Here is a 24,376-nt window from a genome sequence, read left to right on the forward strand (position 1 = left end):
TGCTGGGCCACTGCCTCAGCCTGGCGTTGATTCGTACGCTGGCCAGGAATGAGTGAGGTAGGTTAGTCGGGGTTCAAATGCTGAACGATGCGTAGCTGTAGATAGAATTTTCGAAATTCAAGTCAGGATTATCAACCTGCTTTACATTTATATAGGCAATTTTTTTGTACTACATAGGAAATTAAATCTTTTATTATACTGCTGAAAACTTCGCTCGATAATAAAGATTATAATAAACTGATTTCAATAATAAATAATTCCGTACAAAAAATACTGTTATTATGCAATTAAAATATGTTTACCTTGTTTTTTGTTAGTCTGTTAAATCTAGATTTATTTCTTTTTTTAAATTTGCAGTACTAATAATTCCAATACACCCCTAAGCAATAATCAGTTATTCCGTAAATATAATACCCATAATAATGATATTTTATTATTTTTCCCATGCCCTGCTATAGCGTTTATCGCGTGACCGGTAATGTCGTCTATGGACAACATCATTTCTCTCCTACTTGCTCCACTAAAAGTCTCTTAGTGCATTTAGTAAGAGCACTCTTGTTATAAGAAAGCGAGCGAAAGATAGCGTGTATTGGCAATGCGATTACAGCTTCGAGAGCGCTAAGCCGTAGCCAAATGCTCAATTATCATCCGACCTTGAAAGGGCCGATTAAGTCGCCCACCATTACGCATTGACACTTCAATGAAGCCTGATGGAGCTAACTTTTATAAATAAACCCCCATCCACGTTAAAACAGCAGCTTTGAAGGTAAAGTTCCGGGCGGTCGCACGATTCTGTTTACTGTATTAAACATTTTGAGGTAGCACGATTATCTAATACGCTTCCTTTGTATCCAGCAGGAGGAAGAGAGGGTTTTCGTATTGGTATTTTTGTCCAAAACGGTCCAAAGATATTATGTTTGGCATGTGCCCACACGACATCTTGGTTTTAGTAAGCCTGGCGAGCCACTTCACACGAGATCTTGGTTTTTGTAAGGAGTTCTTTAAATTGGATATGATGAACGGCAAGCGATGTCAAGCAGGTGCGACAAGGGGGTCATTTTATGATTTCATTATTTTTCTGACCAAACCCCATCTTTACAAATAATTACCAGGTATACGGTACCGTAAGAATCGGCCCCAGTGCAACAAATGAGTCCATTGCGAAGTTCCCATAAAGATCGTTATAAGACGATCTGCCACCTGCTTAGGACGGAGTCATCAAAAGTGTTCACAGAAAAAACCTTGATGCGGTTTTAAATTTGACTTGCGAAGGACTGGCCAGTGTACCAGGATAGTCCAAGCCTCTGCTTCACAAGTTCCTACGTCACGCTCACGCTTCATTGACTTCCAAATGAAAAATGAAATGATCGACATTTTCGCGTAGCCAGCGCTAGCGCCAGTGGCTTTCATAACTATTAATAAATAATACTATTGGTTGGGGGGATTCCTGAAGCCATCATTTGTGAGTAGCGCGACTTCAAGACCGACAGAAGCATAAAAACAAATAATTCCACACAGTGTTAACAGCCGCTCGATCTACTACAGTGTCCATGCTGAGCAGTCCATCATTTATTCAGCTCCACCCGACGATGTCGCTGCTGCAGGGGTCGATGCAGAGTTGCCGAACAGCATCGTTAGTAGCTGGCTCTCTTTGTACTCAACAGCATATCGCTCAACAATTTCGTCTACGAGTTTCTTCCGTGTCGGGTACGGCCGGACATACAACATCGTCTAGAAATAGTCAAAGACAGAAAAACGTTAGAGAATTAATTACAGAGAACAAGCACCACGATAAGTGGTCGTACCTGAGAGCGACACACTCGGTTCGCGTTCATAGCCGTCTGGCGCACAAGCCGTGCAAGGTCGACCTGGTGAACCACCATGCCTGACTGCAGCGGTCCGAAGGGGGGAACCTTTTCCTTGGTATGGATCTTGATCAGGAACAGGCCACGCTGAGCCTTTCGTAAAGGATAAATCACGATCTGTACGTCGTTGAAGTGACTTGTGATAGTCGATGGGTCGTAGTTCTGGGTCGCGTTGTCGCTCCAGACGATATGCACGTAGTCGTTACCCACATGCCGCTTCTTATCAATCTGCTGAGGGTCTGAAGGTTTGGTGGGCATCATGGTAACCACGTGGTAGATCACTTCGCTGTGAGAGCTCGCGTAATACAGCGTCGATTCGCCATTGGACAGACTCTTCGGGTTTGTGTCTAAGCCACCGACAAAACCACGGTGAGTCTGCATGTTCACCTTCCAGCCCAGCTGTGCCAGGAACAATTCGTAAGCTCGGCCACCCTTCTCGTTATGAAGTATCTCTTGCTGTGAGTGTTGCTTCTTGCCCACGTAAATCACTCCAATCTTCATGGTTTCTCGCGTCGGACTCTTGTCCAAGTGCTTCAGGGATCGCTCCAACTTCGATCCATGCTCAAGCAACTTCAGCGTTGACTTCTTGTTGGAATCGCCATCAGGAGATGGTAACAATCCAGCCTGGGACAAGAACAGTCGGCAGATATCTAATGCGCTCACACGGCTATCCTTTAGACTGCCATTGGACACTTCAGTCGAACGGGTTCCTCCTGCCACGCCTGGTTTCGTCATGCGCACGAGCTGTTCATCTAAGCTCCGCTTGTGTAGAGCCAAATGTGATACGCGCGCATTGACTTCCATGATCGAGAACGAGTCGAAAAGTGCCAGCTGGGGTGGGATCGACGGTGTACTGGAGCTGCTTTTGCTTCCTGTCGTTGAAGCTGCAGGTGGTTGATCCAACGCGGCCACATACTTGTCCAATAGTCCTGACTTCTCGAACCCTTCGTACTCTACAAACGTCATAGCGTGCTGGAATAGCGAGCCTGGGAGAGAGAATGACAGCTCGGACGAGTCCTCTCCGGTTGCAGCTCTAGCGTCTCGCAGAGCACTTTGTGCCCTGTGAATTTGAGTCTGGACATCAGACACGACAGCAGGAGGGAAGATGAGCTTCTTTCCTCCTTCTGGTGTCAGGAACTCCCAATAGATGACACTGGCCTGACCGAGACGGTCCGTTGGGGCTGATGAGCGCTCGTACTTCTTCACGGCGTCACAAAAGTCCACCAGCTCCTTGCCTTCGGGATTTTCATCTCTGGTCAGAAAACTCTTCAGCTGTGCGTAGCACTCTTCATCGTGAATGAGGCGTTGCAAAAACGAAAACCCAGGCGCTTCGGCTGAGTCCATCAGAAGAGGATTTGTCGAAGGCGTCAAGTCCATCAGGTTGTAGCGCATCATCGAATAACGCCCACCCAAGAGCGTCTTGTCAGTCGTATCGCCACCGCAATCACGGAACACCATCGGAATGCTGTCCAGCACCAGATCCAGAAGGCAGCGCTCGTCATCCAAGCTGCCCACATTCGGCTCGTTGATCGACATGTCGAAGAGACCACAGATCGTAGTTGTCGTGCGACGCTTGAACTTGGACTCAGTTTGCGGTGGACAGTGGCAGACCTCCTTTGAGGGTTCTGGCGTAGGTTGTGCTGCCGCTCCGGTGTTATTGCGCTCTTCGTGCTGCTTCGCGATGCGCTCAAGTCGCTCCTGACGGTCATCTTTGTTCCCACTTCCCGGCATTTTGTCAATCTCCGACGATCGTGCTTTCTCCTTTTTCTTTGCATCTCCGTTCTCTTTGCTGCCAGAGGAAGCACTTCCATCTTCATGGAAAACATAGCTGCTCTTTATAGGACACACGTTATTAGAAAGGATGTTCTGCTCGTGTTCCCAAGAGACCTGGCGAGCCTCGAGCTTGGTACCAGAGCTACGTCCATTCTTCGCGTCAGACGAGGCAGACTTCGTCCGAGGTTTCTCTCCGTCACAGGTTTTGCAAGTACCCCCAGCTTCGTCCGTCTGTTTAAACTCCACTTGTACTGCACCCGTTGGTCGGTGCAGTGTTAATGACTCGGAAGTGAGTGTATCGGTCTGCAGCGTCAGCTCTCTTTCCACGGAGGCACTATCCCCGTTGACATTACCGGGTGACCTGGAGCCTGCTCCTACCAGCGAGTGGCCACCGCGAGTCATAACGGCTGGTGTGATCTCCCATGTGAAAAGACCAGTCATGTCTCGAACAATAAACCGCGCACACGGCGAATCGAGACTGCCCACGACACTGAACACGATCGAATCCATGAATACAAAACTCAGAGCCGCAGGCGGCGAGTCCTTGTCACCTCTATCGCGTGCAGCATCCAGCTCATTCAACTCGGAGCAATCTGATATCATCTGATCGACTCCTGCAGGTGACGGAAACCCGTTAATATGGTGAAGCAAGTGCATCAACAATCCCTCGGCAGCCACTGCAGTCTCCTCGAAGCATTTCAGCCATACGTGACCCGGTTCATTGTCCAGTGACGCGCGCATCTGCAAACCCAAGAACAGCAGCGGCATTGACATGCGTCTTTCAAGAGTACGCGCACGTTCAACTTCACGCTGCCACTCCCCATCAGGCAGTGTACCTACCAACGCCGCTTCGATGGCACTGAAAATGAGCTTCTTCACGTCCACATCTTGAAGCACCTCGGTCCGGTGCATGATCCAAAAGCGCAGACACTCGAATATCGCACTCGTCTTCTGGACGATCAAACGCAGCGCTGGGATATCTTGTTCTCGTTGGGCAGCTGTGGAATTGGATGGGGGATTCACTGGACTATTCGTTGATGCTGACGGAGCAGACACAGGAGCGTTTTGAGCTCCAGGCTTCAGTTTGCTTTTCAGCTTGCTAAACGCGTCCGTATTGTCGGAATTACTCTCCACGCGGCTCGCCCTGGGGTTATCGCTCCCGCGGCGCACTGCTGAGCTCGAAAGACTGGTCCCACTAGTGAGACTAGAGCCAGTAAACGAAGCCGACTTGGTGCCGGATCCGTTGCCTTCACTCGACGTGTCTGCTGCACCCATGCGTTCCATCGCTGCCTGCACTTCAATGGAGGCCTCTTCCACCTGCTGCTGCGCGAACACAGCAAGCGTCATGACTATCCGGGCCACAAGTGACGGCTCAAACGCATTAATCTCCTCATGGTAGTCCGACATATCCTGTAGAATTGTGAGCGCAGCCATGGAAATGGAAAAGTCCATGTTCTGACACACGTCCACGAGATGGACGACCCATTCGGACAAATGAATGGGGTCGATTACGTGTTCTCCGGTGTTGTCCGACTTCAAGTTCATAACGACAAGGCAATAGAGTCCCCACAGCGCCCGCTTTTTAATGTTAACCACATCGGTAAACGGAAGCTGGGCGATACGCACAAGAATGCGCCCAACAATCACGTGGAAATCGTCTAATGTCTCTGGAATCTCGCCAATGATATCCTGCATCAACGGGAGTTCGTCAATGCCGCACACACCCATGATCTTCTGTTTCCATCGCACAAAATCCTGGTCTGGGAACCGCTTGGGCAGTTCTAGAATAGCAAATACAACGTCCAATGCCGCATTCAGTTCATTGTTCCACTCAGACGACTTCACTTTGGACTTTTCAGCTCGACTCCAGATGTTCCCAATAATGATTTCATCAACCGCGTACAAATAAGCAGGCACGAGAATGTTCAGACCCTCGAGGTTCATCGAGAACAAAACCGAGGATTTCTGCAGTACGGTCGAGACTACCACTCCCGAAGGAGACGTAATACCTTTGAATAAGACACGGGCGACAACAGTAAGATGACTGCGGGTGAGCGCGTTGATGCAGCGCACCGAGCAAAGTTTGCAGAGTGCCACGATCGCGATGCAACGAGAATTCTGGAATTCCGACGCTTCCAGCTCGCACGCAGGCAGGAACCACTCGCCGAATAAAGCTAGCACCGTTGACGGACTGATTTGCTGCAGCTCCGATGGGTGACTACGCTGAGCTCCAATTGCTGACTCAATCCAAAGTTCCACAAGCTGCAACATTCCTTCTGTCAAACTTAAATGCATCGACGGCGTCAAAGCCGACACTGTCGGTGGGGGGATAAGGTGCAATACACGATCCAGCAGCATAGTTGCGTCCGATACGTCGACCACCGTCATCATGAGAAAGTTGGCTGACGACTGGAGATATCCCTGTTTCAGCTCCCGCAAAGTTTTCCCACTTGCCTTCTCCTCCTTTCCGTCCTGGGGCAACAACTTGGCACCTTCCGGTGTGACTTTCAGATACGAGTACCCCTTGTCCATGACATACATGAGTAGGCAGCTCGCAAAGCGAAGTTCGCGTTTCCAACAGTTAATCACCTCGACACCCAAGACTTTAGCGTCTGCGGGATTGACCAGCCATCTCCGAAGCGCAATAGTTAGCTCCATCCAAATCTGCGCACCTGTGGACTTTGTGACTACTGCAGAGTGCATCCAGACGTGCAGCACAATCGATAGCATTGCCGTGAGCACTGGACGGTTCACAGGGTCGCGCAACATAATACAGTTGTCGATCGTAGACAGCACAAACTTCCGCAGATATGTCGACGTGTAGTCATCTAATCGTCGTTGGGAAACGAGTTCCAGTAATTCGATACAATGCAGCAAGATCTTGGAATCATCCAGCTGTACAGAAGGGTGAAATAGTTGCGAGACGTGCGAGATCATGGCACGCGAGCATTCATTCATTTGAGTCTTCATCCCGGACGGAACATACTGCGCGCCAGTGCAGATACCTGAGTAGAACTTGATGGCATCCACTACCAGCTCCGTGTCGCGATACGCAAATCTCTGACGAATTGTTTCCATAATCACCTCGGAGAACTCACGACGCGACCAGAGCACCTCCATATAGTCCTCCTTTGACCGTAACTTGTATATCCAACGTGCAACCACACGCTGAAAGCTGCCAGGGCAATGGTGGAAGAATCCCAGCGTGTCTCCTTCCTCTTTCAGCTTAACTTTCAGACACACCTTCGGGTACAGCAGCGGCATGTAAAACTTCATGATCAACTCCGCCCAAAAGATGAATCTGTCACTGCTCCCGCTCGGTTTCCCCGTGGCTGACAGCTTGCCATGCACGTCTTCTCTCTCCAAGCTCAAATCCATCAAGAACTTCAGCATATCCACCGGTTCCTCTGCTTGTGTGGGCATGGGTCTCATCCATCCTTCCACGTGCACACCCTCGTTCAAGAATTTATCCGGCAGCATGATGCTGCCTCCTCCATACGGGGAAAAGTCCACACTTTCCCTCAGTAATTCCAGATGCATGTTCTTCCTGGTTGGCATCGTGTGTGACAGCATGGCTGTGCCTCTGTCGTCTTCGTCTTCATCGATATCAATCTCAACTCCGTCGCTCATTAGACGAATGCTGCCTGCTCTGGAGGCCCGGAAGCTCGACGTGCTGGTCGAGGGCATGGCTGCCAGCTGTTGGATGCTTCTTGTGGCGTCTGTATACAGCGCTAGGCACCGGAACGCGTACTTCTTGATCATAGCGTGGTTGTCTCTCTTCAGCAGCTTGGCGAACAGCATCGTGAGTCCATTATTGTTCCATCCTTCTCTCAATCTGGCGGAATTATTGCGTAGCAGCACTTCCAGACCTTCAAATACCTCGCTCCAGTCCTCCGCCTCCAGCGGCTTGCGGCGTTGCTTCCGGAATGCTGTCTCATGAGGTGCGTACAGCGACTCGAGCTCCGTAACGCAGTCGCTGACGACGCCGAAGACAAGTGTCGAGTTGTTGCCATCGGCCCAGAAGTCGGCGATGGCTGCGGCATGTTCTGGTCCGCTCCCACCGCCCGTAGTGTCCTTGGAAGTCCCCGAGAGAAGCGACTGGACTGCTACAGCAATATTGCCTCCTGACGCGCCGTCCGCTCCTGTCTGATGCTTCAGGAAATCTAGCAGCGTACGCAGACGCTTGCGTGGCGGCCGGTCGGACGCGAAGAACTTGGCCAGACGCTTGAGCTCCGCCGACGGCGCCTTGGCGTCCACCACGCGCTTGGATGAGTCCATTGCGAAAAAAAAAAGGGAAGTGTGGATAAGGGGGATAGGAATAAGTTGCGCGAACAACGCGATGCGCAACGCAACGTAATTTTGGTAGAAACAAGAGGTGGACCACATGACTAAAGGAATTGTGGCAGCTTTCCTCAAAGTGCAAGTCCAATCTATATTTGGCTTAGAAATGGCAGAAACCACCGACTTGTAGTCCGATATGAAGCCTTTCCTGGGTCATTTAACTTGATGGTCTGGCGATGCCTCATCGCAAAGTGTACGCGGCTACTGCGGACGGTGCAAATCTCCAAGAACACGAACTGGAGGCCACAACCGAAGACCCGTTAATTCCTCCAGAGACCGGCGGGTTTCAAGTCTCCAAACGTTCTACCATCGAGACCCGATCGAGGTTATCCAGCAAACACCTCGTTCGAGTATGCCGCCGATTCTACCGTCGTATTCGTCGTCCTGTCACCAAATTGTACAAGAAACTACCGTGGACTACTCGCGAGACTCTACACGTGCTTGTCAGTCTCTACGTCGTGCTCTACCTTTTCCTGACAATTCCATTCCGCATCGCGTTCTACTACGAACCGTTAGAAACACATTCAAGGAATCAATGGACCAAGGAGCTGAGCATCTTCACGACGCTCGACATCGTCGCAGACGTCGTCGGGTTGATGGAATTCGTGAGCTTTTATCAGATCTGGAAGGACGCGTTCTCGCAGCTCTCGGCGTCTGTGAGTTTCGAATTAAACAAGAAATTGACACGAGATGCGAATCGATTGAAGACGCCAACGATTTTGCGCCGCACGCCTTCTAGCGGACTGCGGCGACGGAAAGCCAAGTGGACGATCGCGTCGATTGGACCGTTATCGTCGATTCCTGGAGCTGGAACGGAGGACGCGAGCGCTGAACGTCGATTTGTGTTGATGCGGAATATCGAGCTGGCGATGGAGATGATCGGATTGCTACCCACAGAGGTAATACCGATGTCGATGGGAGCTTATAACACCTTGCATTTGGCTCGGATTACGAAGCTCGGGAGGATATACCGACTACCACAGTGTTTCGGGCGGATCGCAAACATTTACTCCGATCGATCCTGGGTTCAGCACCTCTCGTCGACAGGTATTGACAGTCTGGTACGGAATATTGGACTGTGTGCAGGTCTGTGTCATTACACGGCGTGTGGGTACATGCTGATTGCACACGCACAGTGCGGCGTCTCCTTTGAGGCTTGCGACGAGAATGTCGAGACGAGTTGGGCCATCCGAGATCGTCTTTCCGGGGCGACGGTGGCTCGCAAGTACGCTCGAACGCTGTACTGGGCATCACGGACGATGGTTTTACTTGGATATGACGATGGGACTCCAGTGTCGGATGGAGAGACCGTCTATGCGCTGGTTGTGACGCTTCTTGGAGCGCTTTTCGGGCCTTCACTTCTGGCAACTTTCTTTTTTATCTTTCGCTTTCGGAATAAACGATACGCTGCCTTTGCGACCCACGTGGACAACGCTCGCGAGTATTTGCGCTCTCAGAACATTTCACGAGCTGTGCGACGTCAGGTGATCGCGTACTTCAGCTACTGTTGGAGTACCCATCACAGTCTTGACAGCGAAGAGGCACTTCATTTGATGCCCAAGCACCTCCAAACGAAGGTGATTTCTACTCTCAAGGCGAGTCGTGTCAAGCAAGTGTGCTTCCTTATGAAAGAAAGCGTCGAGTTCATCAACTTACTCGCTCTCGCTCTTATGCGCCGGGTGTACTCGCCAGGTGATCAGATCACGGAGCCCAAGTTCAATGCTCAGATGTTTTTTGTTATTCGCGGTACAGTGGTGCTCTCGGCGTTCAACGGCTCCAACGCAAAGGAGTGTCAGACGGGAGACTTTTTTGCTGATAGCTGTCTCCTGTTCCCAGAGAAGTATGAGGAAAAGGCTGTAGCCAAGACTTTCTGTGAGCTTTACGTGCTCGCCAAGACGGAATTTGATGAAGCGGTGACGCATTTCCATCGAGGCCGTGAGCCAGAAGTGCGGGATCGAATGGCTGAGACATGGATCAAGTACTCGACACAGCTGCAGAAAACCAAAAAGCTGTTGGGTCTACGTGGCGGCCACGAGAACCGACGAAGGAACTCGCACAGTGGGAGTTCACACAGCGTTGCTAGCGATGTTTTCTCCGGTGATAGAAAGCGTGGCGTAAGCTGGCAGCTACCAGGCTCGGTTTTTCGTATTTATTGGGACACTGCTCGCTTGATCGCGATCGTGTACGCTGCGTTCGAAGTCCCTTTCTTCTCAGTGTTTATCGCCATGACTGATGACCAAGGCGTGTTCGTCGAGGAGCCAGGGTTTGGCTTGCGTTATGTAGTTACGCTGATGGCTGAGGTGTTTTTCGCGACTGACCTGGTGCTTCGGTCTCGATACTTTGCGTATATGGATCAAAGCGTCATGCTGGAGGTGGTACAGCCAGATTTGATCTTTGCCACCTATCGCGCCAGTGGGTTTTATCTTGATCTCTTGGTGTGGCTACCTGTTGGAATTGCTCTTGATTCACTACCGATCGATACAATTCGAGGACGTTTGTCTCTACTTCGCTTACTTCGACTGCTACGGGTGCGAGAATTGCCCAACTTGCTGCAGAGTATTAGCGATTATCACAGTATCAGCTCCAAGACCCATCTCGTTCTTTCCCTGCTACTGGGTGTGACTCTGATGCTTCATATCGTGGGATGCATTTGGTTCGAAATGGCTTGGACTGTACAAACAACAGCGTTGGAGCATTTTATTGAAGAAGAGATGGCAGATCTATCACGGGCGGACTGTCTTCAATATGCGACGCGATTTCAGAATTGTTCGTGGGTAAAATACGACTGCTACGCCCACATCGGGGCAGTGTTCCCTCTCCAAGACCCGTCTACTATGTACAAGCTCTCGTTTGCTTACCTACGTTCTGTTTACTGGGCTATCGTGACTCTCACGGCTGTAGGTTATGGAGATATCGTCGCGTTCTCAACTGCTGAGAGCTACTTTGCGGCGCTGTGGATCTTTGTGGGCGGTATCATCAATTTTGGCGTCGTGGGAGCCATGTCAAGCACCATTTCGAACGTGATGGCGACGCGACATCACCACGTGGAGAAGCTGAATACACTCAACAGTCTATTGGAGCGTATGAATATCTCGGAGAAGCTAAGTGCAGAGATCCGACGCTTCTATCACCACCAGTTCGTGGAACACAAGCGTGCGTATGAGTCCCAGTTGTTATCGCACTTACCCGACCAGCTCTGCTATCGGATCTCCTCTCTGTTGCATTCTGACGCTGTAAAAAGTGTCTCGCTCTTCGACTCGGCTAGTGGGGAGTTTCTTCACGAGATTACGGGCAAGTTCCGACATCGCAGCTTCCAGCACGGCGAGACTATCTGCCTTGAAGGTGACATCTGTCGGGAGTTTTTTGTATTTCTCCACGGAAGTAAAGTCAACGTCTTTTACCACATACGGAAGGTGCCGATACGCGCGCTGCATCCAGGTGATAGCTACGGTGTCAGCGAGTTTCTATTGAGAAGGACGTACACAGCCACGCTCACGGCTGCCTCACTCGTACACGCATCTGTCATGAGTCGCGAGCAGTTCGACGTTATTCAGCGCAAGTTCGCCAGTGATTTGAGTGATGTTAAAGAGGAGGCTCAGGTATTGTGGCTTGACCAGCAGAAGAGGATGCGGCGGGTTGTGAATAATCTCGAGAGACTCAAGCTGCAGCCGCACATGATGCAGACGACGACGCTCTTCTTCCAACACGATACGACCGTAACATTAAACGGGAAAAGCGGGAAAGCTGCGGTACGCGATGCTGAGGCGACGCGCACCACGTTTACGAGCACCTGGAACGCAATTGTCACGTGCTGGAACATCTACAACGCCTTCTTCGTCATATTCCGGATCTGTTTCCACTCGCATCTACATTTTTCCAGCGGCATCAGTACTGTCGTGTGGGTCGCAGATCTCGCATGTGACTTGTGTTTTGCTCTGGATATTTACTTACGACTTTACTACTTTGGATGCCCTGAAGTGGGCTTTGAGAATCTTCTTGACAGACAAGAGAAAGATGCTCATTACCTTCACAGCTCGACGTTTAGATGGGATTTGTTAGCGTCCTTGCCGCTCTATGCCCCACTCGCTAGTGGATCCATGACTGCCAGTCTGTGTCGATTGCCTCGACTAGTCCGATGTGTGGATCTCTTTGTCTATATGGACGACGTTATCGTGCAGATCCAGCAGCATTTCGCGTCTCAGAATGTGTCCGCGTACTTAAGTCCTGCAAAGCTGATGATCATTCTGGTGCTGGGCGCTCACTTTGTCGGGTGTGTCTTCCTGTTGATATCTGAGCACGAATGTGAGCATGTGGAGCACTGCTGGATGGCTCACGACCATCTCCTACACGAGTACCATCATTCAGTCCCAATACTCTACGCGAAATCATTTTATTGGGCGATAACGACGCTGCTGCTCGTGGGGTCAAGAGAAAGCGTTCCTCGTGATACGGCAGGCACGCTTTGGACAGGTATCACGTGCTTGGGTTGCACCTTCATCATTGGCCACATCGTAGGAGAAATTTCAGAGCTCATCTTGGAACTGGGCAAGGAAACGAAGCACTACAAGAACCGGATTGCAAGTTTTGAGAGTTTTGCCACGGAACACGATCTTCCTGCTACGCTACAAGAGCGCGTCGGGTTTTTCTTTCGTCTGCAATTTGAGCACACGGAGGGGCTTGATTTGCAAAGTACAGTTCATGATCTATCCGCAAACCTTCGACTGAAACTTATGCTGGAGATTTATGGACGCGCCATCTCGTTGCTACCCATTAGCCGCTTCCTGACGCCCTCACAAATCAATAATCTGGCGTTGCGTCTGCAGTCAGAGCTCTTCATTCCAGGGGATAATATCCTAGTGGAAGGAACTTACGGAAGTCGACTGTGTACACTGCGGAACGGAGTGGCGGCTGTCTTCTGGGCCACCTCAGTGACTAGTGTAGCCATCCTTATGGAGGGAGCTTTGTTCGGTGAGATCGCCTTTTTTCTCTCTGGCCAACAACGACTGGCGACTGTGAAGGCGACGACGTCGTGTGAAGTGCTTTATGTTACTAAACACGATTGGAGAGAACTATGGACGACCGACGGCGATCTATCGGATACGCTAGTGCAGAAGCATGCGTTGTACTCCATTCTCAATTGGGTTCACGGTCGACTCCTTCGCTACCAAAGGGCTAGCTTACGCTTCGCCAAGAAGGCCAAACGTCTTTTAAATACCCGTGAGACGCAGCAGACTTCAACGCCAAACAGAGGAGCACAATCGAGACTATCGGGCTCACCGTCGGTCATGCCGTTGCTAACGAAGAAAGCTACTAGTCGGATGACGCTGTTCTCGGAGGTTCAGCTACTGGAGAAGAAGACACAGTATATTTTACTCAAAGCAGATACACTGGTCACCAAATTCCAGCAAGCTTTGGCTGCCCTGCACACAAGACGAAGGATCTCCTCGTCTGTTTCGACTCGCAGCACCCGTCACAGTATGTCACGCAAAAACCGAGGCAATTCGAGTGAAATGAATCGCAGTTCAGTGGGGGACGTGGTTGCGCCTGTTAATCATGCCAACAGCAACAGCAAAAGGGACATCCACCTTCTCCAGTTCATTGTTGATCTAAATCCTATGAACAAGCTGGTGTGCGATAGTTTGCTAACCAAACACGTGCGTCGTTTGGAGGCCGAGAGCTGGGCGAGCTTCAAAGTCTTGGCCGCAGTACAACACACTGTCCGAAAACTGATGGACGAGCTCATCCCACCCGATACATCCTCTTCGCATGTGATGATCGCACCGAGTGTCCACGGCGAGCACCGATCGCATGCCAGAATTTATCATTCGAAAAGAGTAACCAGACGTCAGTCATCCTATGCGCCTGATAACATCACGAGCCGTAATCGGCCTGAGAGTCGAGCTCACTTTGGCCGTGGCGGTGCAACTAGAATATCGATGGTTGCCCAAACCATTGGCTTGGGTGGAAATGACCCCAGACGTCGGTTTTCTACCGTTGCGCTGCAAGACCAGCAGCATACTGGAGCTCCTACGGCGACCGCAAGAGTCAGAATGGTTCGTAGTAGGTCGTTGCCATTGTTCGAAAGCAAATATTTCGTAGAATTACACAGGGAGGGCGACAGAAGCTTGAAAGCACATGAGGAATACGCCAGCCGCGCAAGTATCGACTTTGAGATAATCCAGCGATGCCAGCGTCCGCAGTACACGACTCAGCTCCAGTGGTATCAGCGATACAGACGCTGGAGGAATCGTAATCAAGACGCGCGTAAAGTGTCGGTACCACAACGTCTGAACAACTTGAGACTAATGAGATCTTCGCTGCAACTACTGGATCTAGGTCGTCGGACTAGCACTGGCCAGCGTGCTTCATTAAGTGGGGGATTGCAGCTGCCCAGCGACCAGGATGACACCACTGACCCTCGATCGCGAGAGTTCATCAAACAAATCAAGGAACTGGGCAGACTCTGGGACCTCGGCATGCTTGGAATAGCGACTTACAACCTGATCGTCACCCCTTTCAAGCTATGTTTCGCGACAGATCTGACCGAGCTTTCTGGGTCTGTCCTTCGCTCTTGGTCAGGCTTTGAAGTTTTCTTGGACATCCTCTGCGTCATCGATGTTGGATACAAAATTCGTTATGCTTCTCTGACAATCCACAGTGTCGGCGCCAGTTTGACAAATTCACACCAAGGTAGTTGGAGACGAATCTTCACGTCTAACCCAGCTCTTCACTATGACATTTTCGCCATGCTACCCCTTGAATTGTTACTATTCGCAGCTGATTTAAGGGTGCCTGGAAAGAATTCGCTATCCGGTGAACATGCAGCTAATGCCTGTTGGTGGACGACCCGCTGGCTGCTACGGATGAATCGCATGCTCCTCGCACACAGGATCGAGTCGTTGACAGAGAAACTTTTCCAGTACCTGATCTACGACCGCAAGATTTCAGCGAGTGAGGCTTTCTTGTATTACCTCAGAGGCTTGGCGTCGTACGTCACAATGGGTCATCTCTTAGCGTGCATTTGGTTTATCACTAGTGAACTTGGCTTTCAGCACTACGGAACGTCGTGGTTATCCACTTCTGGTATGCTGACGTTCATCTCCGACGGACCTACGGAAGTGGAACATACAGCACGAATGGTTAGCGACTTTTTACTTGGAGAGCGTATCGCTGAGTCGCAAATATCTACGCTCGCTTTTGTTCTCGATGGAGTGCATCTCTACGCTCTTTTACGGTGACATCTTGTCCATGAACCCACTGGAGTTGGTAGCGGAGATCGCAATTACGCTGTGGAGTATTTACATTTACGGCGCGTTAGTTGGAGCCCAGGGCGAATTACTAGATGCACAGGCACGTCGTGAAGCTGCATTTGAGCAGGGATTGGGTGAATTGCAGCACTATTTGGTGGAGAACGAAGTGCCTAAGAAGCTCAAACGACAGATCAAGTCATACTACGCACGAGTGTGGCGTCGTCGTAGAGGCGAAAAGGAGTTTGCAGCCGTGGCTCACGTTTCCCACACTTTGCACGAAGACGTCGTGCTAGCCACTCTTCGTGGGTTTGCTGCCCGAGGCACCGCGTTTCGGTCGTTAGATGAGCATTTCCTTCGTGGCTTACTAGTGTGTTTAGAGTACGTGGTTTGCTCCGAAGGCGAAGAAGTAGCCATGAAAGGTGACGTTGATCGCAGCATGTACTTCATCGCCCAGGGTCGAATCCTAGTAAAACTGGAGTGCGGTGAGTCGATTCGTGAGCGTGGTGCGTTTTTCGGCGAGCTGGCGCTGCTTTACGGTGTTTCTCGCCTAGAAACGTGTGTGGCACTTGCTCTAACCGAACTCTACCGACTGGACCACCAGCCATATGAACATTTACTACAAGACTTCCCGCAGTACCGCGAACGAAACAAACTCGCGTGGACGAGCCCAGACACTGCGGCTCCTGACCGCGCCATGCTCGAGGCACTGGTGATTAATTTCCAGAGAGGAGGTGGAGATTCAATCGAGAGACCTACAACTGCATCGGCTGCGAATTCGGACGACGTAGTGGCCAACGCAGAGCGGATTAACGCGGATTTACCCTATTCTCACATCTCCAAGTTCATCATGGGATTGCTGGCTCAGCTACAAAGAGTTGATCCGTTGGAAGCCAGAGATCTCGTACTTCAGGGACGCGCAGGCGCACGTAAGCAGCTTAAAGCTCTACTGGGGTTAGCCACCTCTCGCGAAGAGATTGCGCGAAATGAGGTGCCTGTACCCAAAGTATCTCAAGAATTTGCCTCTCCTGAAGTCGAGATGGTTAAAAAGTTTCAGCCACGTCAATCCAATGAAAAGCCTGTGGACGAATTTGCAACCAAGAGAAGGGGTACAGCTGTCGTGAATGAAGTGCTACATGTTCAGGAATATCCCTAAAAATAACAGATACTCTTTCAAATTTATTTTCAAAAATAAAAAACGGTTACTTAGCAAAAAAATCAAGAATAATACAGCACAAATCAAAACAAAGTATAAACATTTTAAATATTTTAGTTAAAGAAGGTTTTATAAAAAGTCATTTTCCCTGATTTTACTTTAGTCAGTCTTGTGTCGTAATGGGTACATGGATTCAATTTCTTTCGCGTGTCACCGCATCACGTTTTATTGACACTTCTCAAAAATGAGTTCATCAGTCACGTCAGAACATCGCGAAGCCACCGTACGTCGACTGCTGAAACTGAGGCGGTCGGAAGTCTCCAAGCTGGTGATTGCTGTGGAGTCGAGCACCATCCAGGGCGCCTCCAACACGGTGCCTTACACGCCATTTCACTTGAGGGGCCTCGAAGACGCGCATCGGCCGTGGAAACTGCGGAAACGATACTCGCAGTGCTACGCGTTTCGCGTCAAGTTGCGTCAGCAGAGACAGCGGTGTGTCGCTTGCTTAGAAGAGCGAGAAATATTCCAACCATTGTTGCACAAGTGGCAAAACGTGGCAGATGAGTTTCCGCGCAAGTATTTGGGTTATGACACAGATGAAATTATCCAGAAACGACGACAAAGTCTGGCGGACTTTATCCTCTCGGTGTTTACGCTGTATACGGATCTGGACGTGCTACTGGCGAGCTGTGTTGACGAAGGCGTGGACCTCAGTGTATTGCTCGTTGGTCTGGAACAGTTTCTCGAAATTCCTCGCGAGCGCAAGGAGATGGAGGTAAAGTTGACGCGATCGGTTTTACTGTTGCAAGACGTCGAGGCTGTGGACCCCACATCAGTTGAATGCTGTATTTGCTTGAGCCATTCAGCATCTTGTGGCGATACTCAGTCGACGCAGTTACTAGAGATAGTGCGGTCGGAAGTGGCGAGATTTACGATCGATGCATCAGCAAACAAGGTCTTGACCAACCACGACTCGATGGCTCCTTACACGCAGTATGTTTTCACACTGAGAAGCCGAGATGGCTTCGTAGAATGGCCCCTCAAGAAACGCTTTTCGCAGTGCCACGACCTCCACTCCAAGTTGCAGCGAGTTGTTCGATGGGATTGGTCTAACTTGGAAAACTGCCAGTCGTTCGAGCCACTGGCGACGATGCTGAATCATCTAATGGGGCGCGAAGCACGCACGTGTGGACACTGACGCGATCATCCACGAGCGCTGCAACAAACTAGCCGGCTTTGTTTTGACACTGCTGGCAGTGTACGTGGAACTGGATGTTCTGTTGGGTGATCAATCAGCTAAAGGAAGCTCTGATCTCCGAGCTTTCCTGATTGATATCGAGGGGTTTCTTGGGATACCACCTCGCTGGAAAGAGGTGAAGGATCAATTGGTACGAGCTGGGCTACCACCGTTCGAGCTCGAAAGAGTGGGTGGCCGTGACGTAGTCGTGCAACTGCGGTGTGGACACATTTTTCACGATAACTGTATCCTACAATGGCTACAATCGAAGACGACATGTCCAATATGCCTCTTGTTATACTCTGCAGAATTTCTCCACATTTTCTGCACATAACCGACGAAACACGCGCATGTTGATATAATCAGACATGCTTTTTGCCTTAGATAATCCATGGAGGAGTTCAGGGAAGGGAAAAAAATAAATTGGTTTATCCGCCGGAAAAAATTGCAATCAAAATGCTATATTGCAGGTACCGATGAGATTGCAATATAAACTGCAAAAAAACCTGCAATACTCAACTGCACTAAGTAATCGCGATTAACACTTGCTCACAATCGTGTGACTTCCTTATCGCTTTGGCAACAAGACGTGAGCTCCAGAAATCCTAGTTTACCTTGAAAAACATAATGGCTTCGAACATGCCAGGAGTCAGGCGGGATCGGCGGTCCGTCATCACGTATTTAGCTGCACTAAACAACCTCTCAACTGCTACGGATGTTCTTTTCATGAAGCTGAGGTTCTCATATGTCGTTGTCTTCGTCATTTTCAGGCGCTTGCATTCTTGTATATGGTCGACCATTTCGCCGTGTACAATGCGTCTAGACGGGGAAGGGCTGTTTTAACTTCAAACTGCTTTATAGCAGCTTTCTCTCTGGTTGACAAATCTCCTGTGGTGCCGTTAAGGACCTTCGTTATTGCTGCTTCGAAGACAGGATCGTGCACAATGGAGGCGTCTCGTGCAAGGTGATGGCTCATCTCCGGATAGTCCTCCAGATTAGCGTCGAAAGTCCCGCGAGCAGAAGCCACGGTGACATTCTTGTCTTGGAGGCCGACACGTAGTGTCGAAGTAGTACTTGATCGACGCTCACGTCTGGCTTTATTTTTTTTGAGAGAGCCATTGTAGAGATTGGTGAGGTACACACAGGAAGTGTTTGTGCTTCTGCGACTGAGAGGATTCAGGAAAGCTACTTTTGGTGCACTTTTGAGAAATAACCTATTCCGCAGGTAGACTAGTAATCTCTTCCGAAAACGCTATACCTTAATCTAGAAAATTTGGACGGACAAGACCTCGAAGGAAGATCTAACTTCAAGGTAGACTTCAAGATACTTCGTACTTAACGCTAGATTATTGCAATTCGAATATTGCAATTAAAATACCTGATTGCATGCCTCCCCAAAATTGCAATACCAAACTGCACCTGAAGAGCCAACTGCAATGCATACTGCAATGGAGGATTATCGAAAAAATCGATGCAAATTGATTTTTTCCATTGCATAGAGGAGTTCGATATCGGAGACGTGCTCCGATTTCCAGGCGCAGTCAGCCACGTTGCGCTATATATTGGTGCTGGTCGCGTCATTCACAATTAGTCACAGCACTGCTGGCACACAGCTTCGGTCAGAATTGACCGCATTTGTGACGTGATGAATCTGAAAGGAGGTCCACATCCCCAGTCTTGCACTCATGAACTGGACGAGTGGATGGATGTTGCCCCGTATCCGCGCGACGCGATTCTGGAGCGCGCACGATCGAGATTGGGAGACCGAAAGTATTGCCCTCTCTCAAACAACTGTGAACATTTCGTCACCTGGGTGAGGTATGGACGTGCTCGTTCGCCCCAAATCCGGTCGTGGGCAAAACGTGCAGGCTTCGTCGTCGGTGTTCTTCTCGTTGCACGAGTGGTGACTCCACTCGTGCCAATTAATAGAGTCCTTTTGGGGCAACTGATACTGTCCATTTCCTCGATCGCGTTTCGGGGGGTGACAAGTGTCCAGCCGTTGTCGCTTGGCGCACAGTAAACGATTTCGTCACTGTCCGAGCCGCGCGATTATTTTTTTTTAAGAGTTGTGATAAGAAAGGATTCTTCGATAAGATTAACTGTTTACATGGATCGGTATTGATATCCTCACTCACATACTGCATTTCGTCGCAGCAACTCAATGGAATGATTTAAGATACCGTTTATCCATACTTCAGATTAACTGAGGTTGAACGAACTTCTCCTCTATTAACCCTTCTAACCCAAGTCTACGCGAGCAAAATTTGCGATTCTTGGGATACATTATGCATGTTATATTAAAAATATTAAATATTTAATATTATCAACTTTATTAAATATAAGGGCCTGTTCGCGTTGTGCCTGGAGATGAAGATGATTGTGGTGTCCTACGATCTCCACCTCCAGCTGTGTCGCTACGTATCCTTCTCCAGGTGCACTTTAAATCAATCAGGTGCCGATACCATGTGTGGACACGGCACTCACAACCTAGAATCGAGAAGTCACATCCTCAACCCCACGCTCTCCTGCAGAACAGAGAATGATGCAGTTAAGCTCTGAAGACGCCACTCAACCAGAGGACGACGCAGCTATCATACCGGTACACACTCGTACCAGCAGTGGTCAGAGCGCACCACGCCGCAGGAATCAAGGCAGGAACGAGACAAAGCACCCATTTGCGTGGACAGTAAATGCGGCTGAGATGCTGCTGAGATTGCGATTCGATAGCCTGAAGGGGTTGTTTGATGGCACTAAGAACTCGAAGCAGTTGAGTGCTGCGTGGGATTACCTAGCTGCGGAGACTCGCCGTATTGGTGGCCTCGAGGTTGATGCTACCCAGTGCAAGTCAAAGGTACTGTGTATGAGTCTAGCGCTACATTATACGTCACTAACCTGCTAAGTTCGTGGGATATTGCTACAGCTGAAGCACATGCACAAGCAATACACGGCGTATCGAGTCGCGCTGGAAGCCACAGGGAACGCTACTGAGAGGCCACTTAATGAGCCTCCATGCTACGACACAATGGTTGATGTTTGGGGAGATCTGGAAGGCATGGGGGCAGAAGCGTTCTTCTCAAGCGACGCATCTTCGCTGGGGATTGAGCAGGCCACGGAGGTGCAACGAGTAGTGAAAAGTGATGATAGATCAAGTGGAGTGGGAAGCAACGTTAACGGCGTTAACGAGGGAGGTCAATCAACAGGTTGGAGACGATACAGCGGAAAAAGAAACCGGGAAAAGGAAGAAGGCATGAAGGCAATTGGCAATGGCCTCAGTGACATTGTCGCCGCATTTAAAGCTGCCCGAGCCCAACGCGATGAAACCCAGAGCTGCGAGATACTGAGTTCGCTCCAAGAATTGACCAAAACTGTCCAGGCGCAAACACAGGCAGTTAATAATCTTTTGCAGTATCTATCGTCCAACAGCGATAGCAATAACGCGAATACAACCAACAGCCTGTAAGGTTATGCAAAGCAGCTAGCTCCGGCAAATAATCTTGGCAATAGCATTCCGCTTTAAAAGTCCAATATTGCGCTAATTTATCGAGGGAATGTCATCGTCTGCGGCAGCATTTTCATTCCCACGCTCACGAAACAGCGGGAATTGGGCACTTTCTCGATAAATCTTCATCAGATTATGGAGAACAACTGTAGCAACAACGAAATTTGCAGAGCGCCGTGCTGTTTCCTGGCTCAAAGCACATTGCAACATTCTAAATCTTCCTTTCCAGCGACCGAATGTGCACTCCACTGCCATGCGGGTACTCGAGTGCAAGAAATTGAACTGCTTTTGTTGCTGTGATAGTCGCCCACCCTCCTCACGTTCACAGTAGGGGACGATAAGCCACGGAAGCAGTGCGTAACCAGCATCCCAAATAAAATGTTTGCCAGCGGGTAGTACATTGCCAACTGAGCGGCCAATAGTACTATATTGCCAGCATTTACGGTCCGACCAGAAGCCAGGTCTCACGTCCACACTTAGAAAAAAGCCGTCCGATGTCACAATAGCTTGCATGTTTAAGGCAGGATATGCCTTACGACAGTAGAAACCATCAAAATCATCAGGGCGCTCTATCTCGATTAAGGAACCATCAATCGCGCCAGCAATACCAGGATAACCGTGCTTGGATGCAAACCCAGCCTCGACAGCATTCCACTCCTCTCGATTACTAGGGAACGAGATAACTCGGGGTGCCACGATTTTCAGCACACGCACTACTTCACTCGTAATCTCCATGACGTAACTTCGCGACATCCCCATTGCAGCACCCGTCTCACGATAACCACCGGAAGATCCCAAGAAATACAACGAAGCAGCCACCTTCTTATTATACGAATGCTGCTTGACTTTTGCTGACGCGAAAAGAACTCCATGTTGCGCTAAGAAACTTGCAATTTGCAAGAATGTAGTCTGTGTGCAGCGAAGATTATCTTTAAACCAGCTGGAGTGGGCTGCAGATTGAAGCATAGGCTCAAACTTAAGCGAAGAGACCGTAAGAACCTGCTTTGGCCCTTCCTTAGTGGCGGGTTCGTCGTCGGTGGCTAGTAGTACAGCCGCTTGTCCTTTGCAGCACACACAGCTAGCAAAATGTTTTCAATGTCCTCCTCCATAACAAATTGTGAGCCTCTCGTCTCTACCTCCGTCTCCTGTCTCCACCTCCAATAGGTGGAGAAGGATATCACCTCTAATCTCCAGTTGTGCAGTTGTAACAAATGGTTTTTGGCCAATCAATTGTTAGACGTATTTTGTGAGATGGGACCATCTCCATCTCCAGGCACAACGCGAACACGCCCTAACATGCATAATGTATCCCAAGAATCGCAATCTCCTATTGGCTCCCTGTCGACCAGAGCACGTCCAAAACCTCTCATCCAGCAAACCCTGTCGAATTAGAAATTGATACGTGCTTGGAAGCGCCACTGAAAGCGCACCAAACTGGGAAATGTGCGAAGAGGAGGAATTTGACCAGACCCTAGCTAACGGAGGCGTGAGGAGGAGCAGGGCAAATGCTTCCCAGGGCTCCAGAAATATCCAAGTGAACCTAACTTGTTGACTCTTTGCTTATCTCATTCTTTCTCCTCGTTTTCTCTCTTTTGTTTACGAAATCTAATCTTCTTCATTTAGCTCGGTGGAATGCTCTTCCCGTCGCCTCAGGTAGCGTGCCATATCTGGGAACACGTCAGCGTGTTGCCGCTCTCAAAGCGGCAAACGTGGCGGCATTGCGGTACACGTCCGCCAAAAGCATCGCTGCACTGCTGGCAGTAGCAGCTCGTTTCGAACGTCTTCGATTTGGAGTCTGCAAAGGCGGAGCAGACTTTGAAGAGATACTGCCTCCGTTTGTGCTGCTTGCCGGAGTAGAAGGCGTCGGTGTTTACTAATGCGAGTTGGTGGCATGATATAGACACAGACAGCAGGTCCTCAATGGCAGCCCGCGGTGCAAAAAGCTGGATGTGCAGACGACAAGTACTCAGCAGGGGTAGGTGCTTTTTCTCCTTTTTCTTGAGCGTTAGGCAGTGATCGATGTATCCAAATACGCCGACCGTGCATACTATGCACAGGAGCAGCTGCTTGTAGTACTTTCGCAGTGATATGCACTTCTGTAAGCTGTAACGCTAAAGTCAGAGCTGGTCGTGGATCGTCTACGCCCCTCATACCAAGTCCATGGTCCACGACCAGCTGTGGACTGGGCACCGTTCCTCGCGTGCCATCTTTCTCCAAGAGCAGAACACTGGTGAAACGCGTACTGCAACCCGTAGCGACCATATGCACAGGCTTTGATTCCCTTTAGATCAATGCCACTAGCTGTGGGTAGTCAAGCGCTTGAGCGATACGGTAAGCCCCTTTCTGCGCTTCTGTTGCGTGAAGTGCAGAGGAAACGGTCAATCCGCGCTGTTCATACATGATACAGCCCAGATCAAGGGGCTTCAAGTTCAGCGACACAGTTGACTAAAAGCTATCAGTCACAATCAGTCGTTTCATTGGCCGGTCGATTAAAGCCTGTGAATGTTCCTCACAACAGCCTTTGGACCAACGCCGTCTCATCAGGTGATTTCCGTCTTTGCTTCTTCTTCTTCTCCGCTCCAAAATAGATTTCCACCCTAAGTGGTTCAAGTACAGATATCATACGTGCATATCAGTTAGTCATGTGTGCTACAGAATAGAAAATTCAGTGACATACGTAATAACAAGTCATACCTGAAGCAGTATGCTGTATCTGCACAACATGCCATGCAGAACTTGGAGCCGTACTTGCTGGGCTTGTCTGGCATGAAGCTGTGCATCGGGTTGTACTTGCTGCGGTTTGACATCGTGCCTTCGTCAAACGAGATGACCTTCCCGAGACGATACTGCGGTGTAGTGATGTCTCCAGAGCTGCGGATAATCGCCCGTCGACAAAGAAGTGGCACCGTCGAAGATGATCAAACCACGAACACTCGATTACATGATGTACGGGGACTCCAAGGAGCAAGAGACTCGACAGTGTCACTACCGAGCACTCAGCGGATATTGGATACGGTCCAGATGTCACTCAATCCAGGCTGTCTTTATTACAGTACTGCTCCTCGTTTCGCGGGGTGGACCATATAGGTTTTGCAATTAAATCAGATTTTAGCATACAAATTATGGTTCATTTGGATTCAGGATCATCACATCCGGAAGTTTATCAAGGGTTCAAGGGCGCGAAAGCGGAGTGCAGTACTGTATTAATAATGGACTGGTTGGATTCGCATTCAGCGGCCAAGAACTGACCATCTAAGG

General features: G+C 49.7%; 2 protein-coding genes across 2 annotated transcripts; one reads left to right on the forward strand and one right to left on the reverse strand.

The window, feature by feature from the left end:
- Positions 1-1,569: 1,569 nt before the first annotated feature.
- PITG_20152 (uncharacterized protein) lies at positions 1,570-7,916 on the reverse strand (the record flags this gene model as incomplete). The annotated part of the gene is made up of 3 exons (XM_002895889.1): positions 1,570-1,731; positions 1,806-6,250; positions 6,311-7,916. The coding sequence occupies 3 exons, from the start codon at positions 7,914-7,916 to the stop codon at positions 1,570-1,572; spliced, it is 6,213 nt and encodes a 2,070-aa protein (XP_002895935.1).
- A 239-nt stretch (positions 7,917-8,155) lies between these two features.
- PITG_20153 (Voltage-gated Ion Channel (VIC) Superfamily) lies at positions 8,156-16,216 on the forward strand (the record flags this gene model as incomplete). The annotated part of the gene is made up of 6 exons (XM_002895890.1): positions 8,156-8,172; positions 8,314-13,181; positions 14,004-14,228; positions 14,316-15,062; positions 15,124-16,111; positions 16,171-16,216. The coding sequence occupies 6 exons, from the start codon at positions 8,156-8,158 to the stop codon at positions 16,214-16,216; spliced, it is 6,891 nt and encodes a 2,296-aa protein (XP_002895936.1).
- Between the last annotated feature and the right edge of the window lie 8,160 nt (positions 16,217-24,376).

Source organism: Phytophthora infestans, genomic scaffold (assembly GCF_000142945.1).
Source record: "Phytophthora infestans T30-4 supercont1.124 genomic scaffold, whole genome shotgun sequence".
Taxonomy (NCBI): domain Eukaryota; phylum Oomycota; class Peronosporomycetes; order Peronosporales; family Peronosporaceae; genus Phytophthora; species Phytophthora infestans.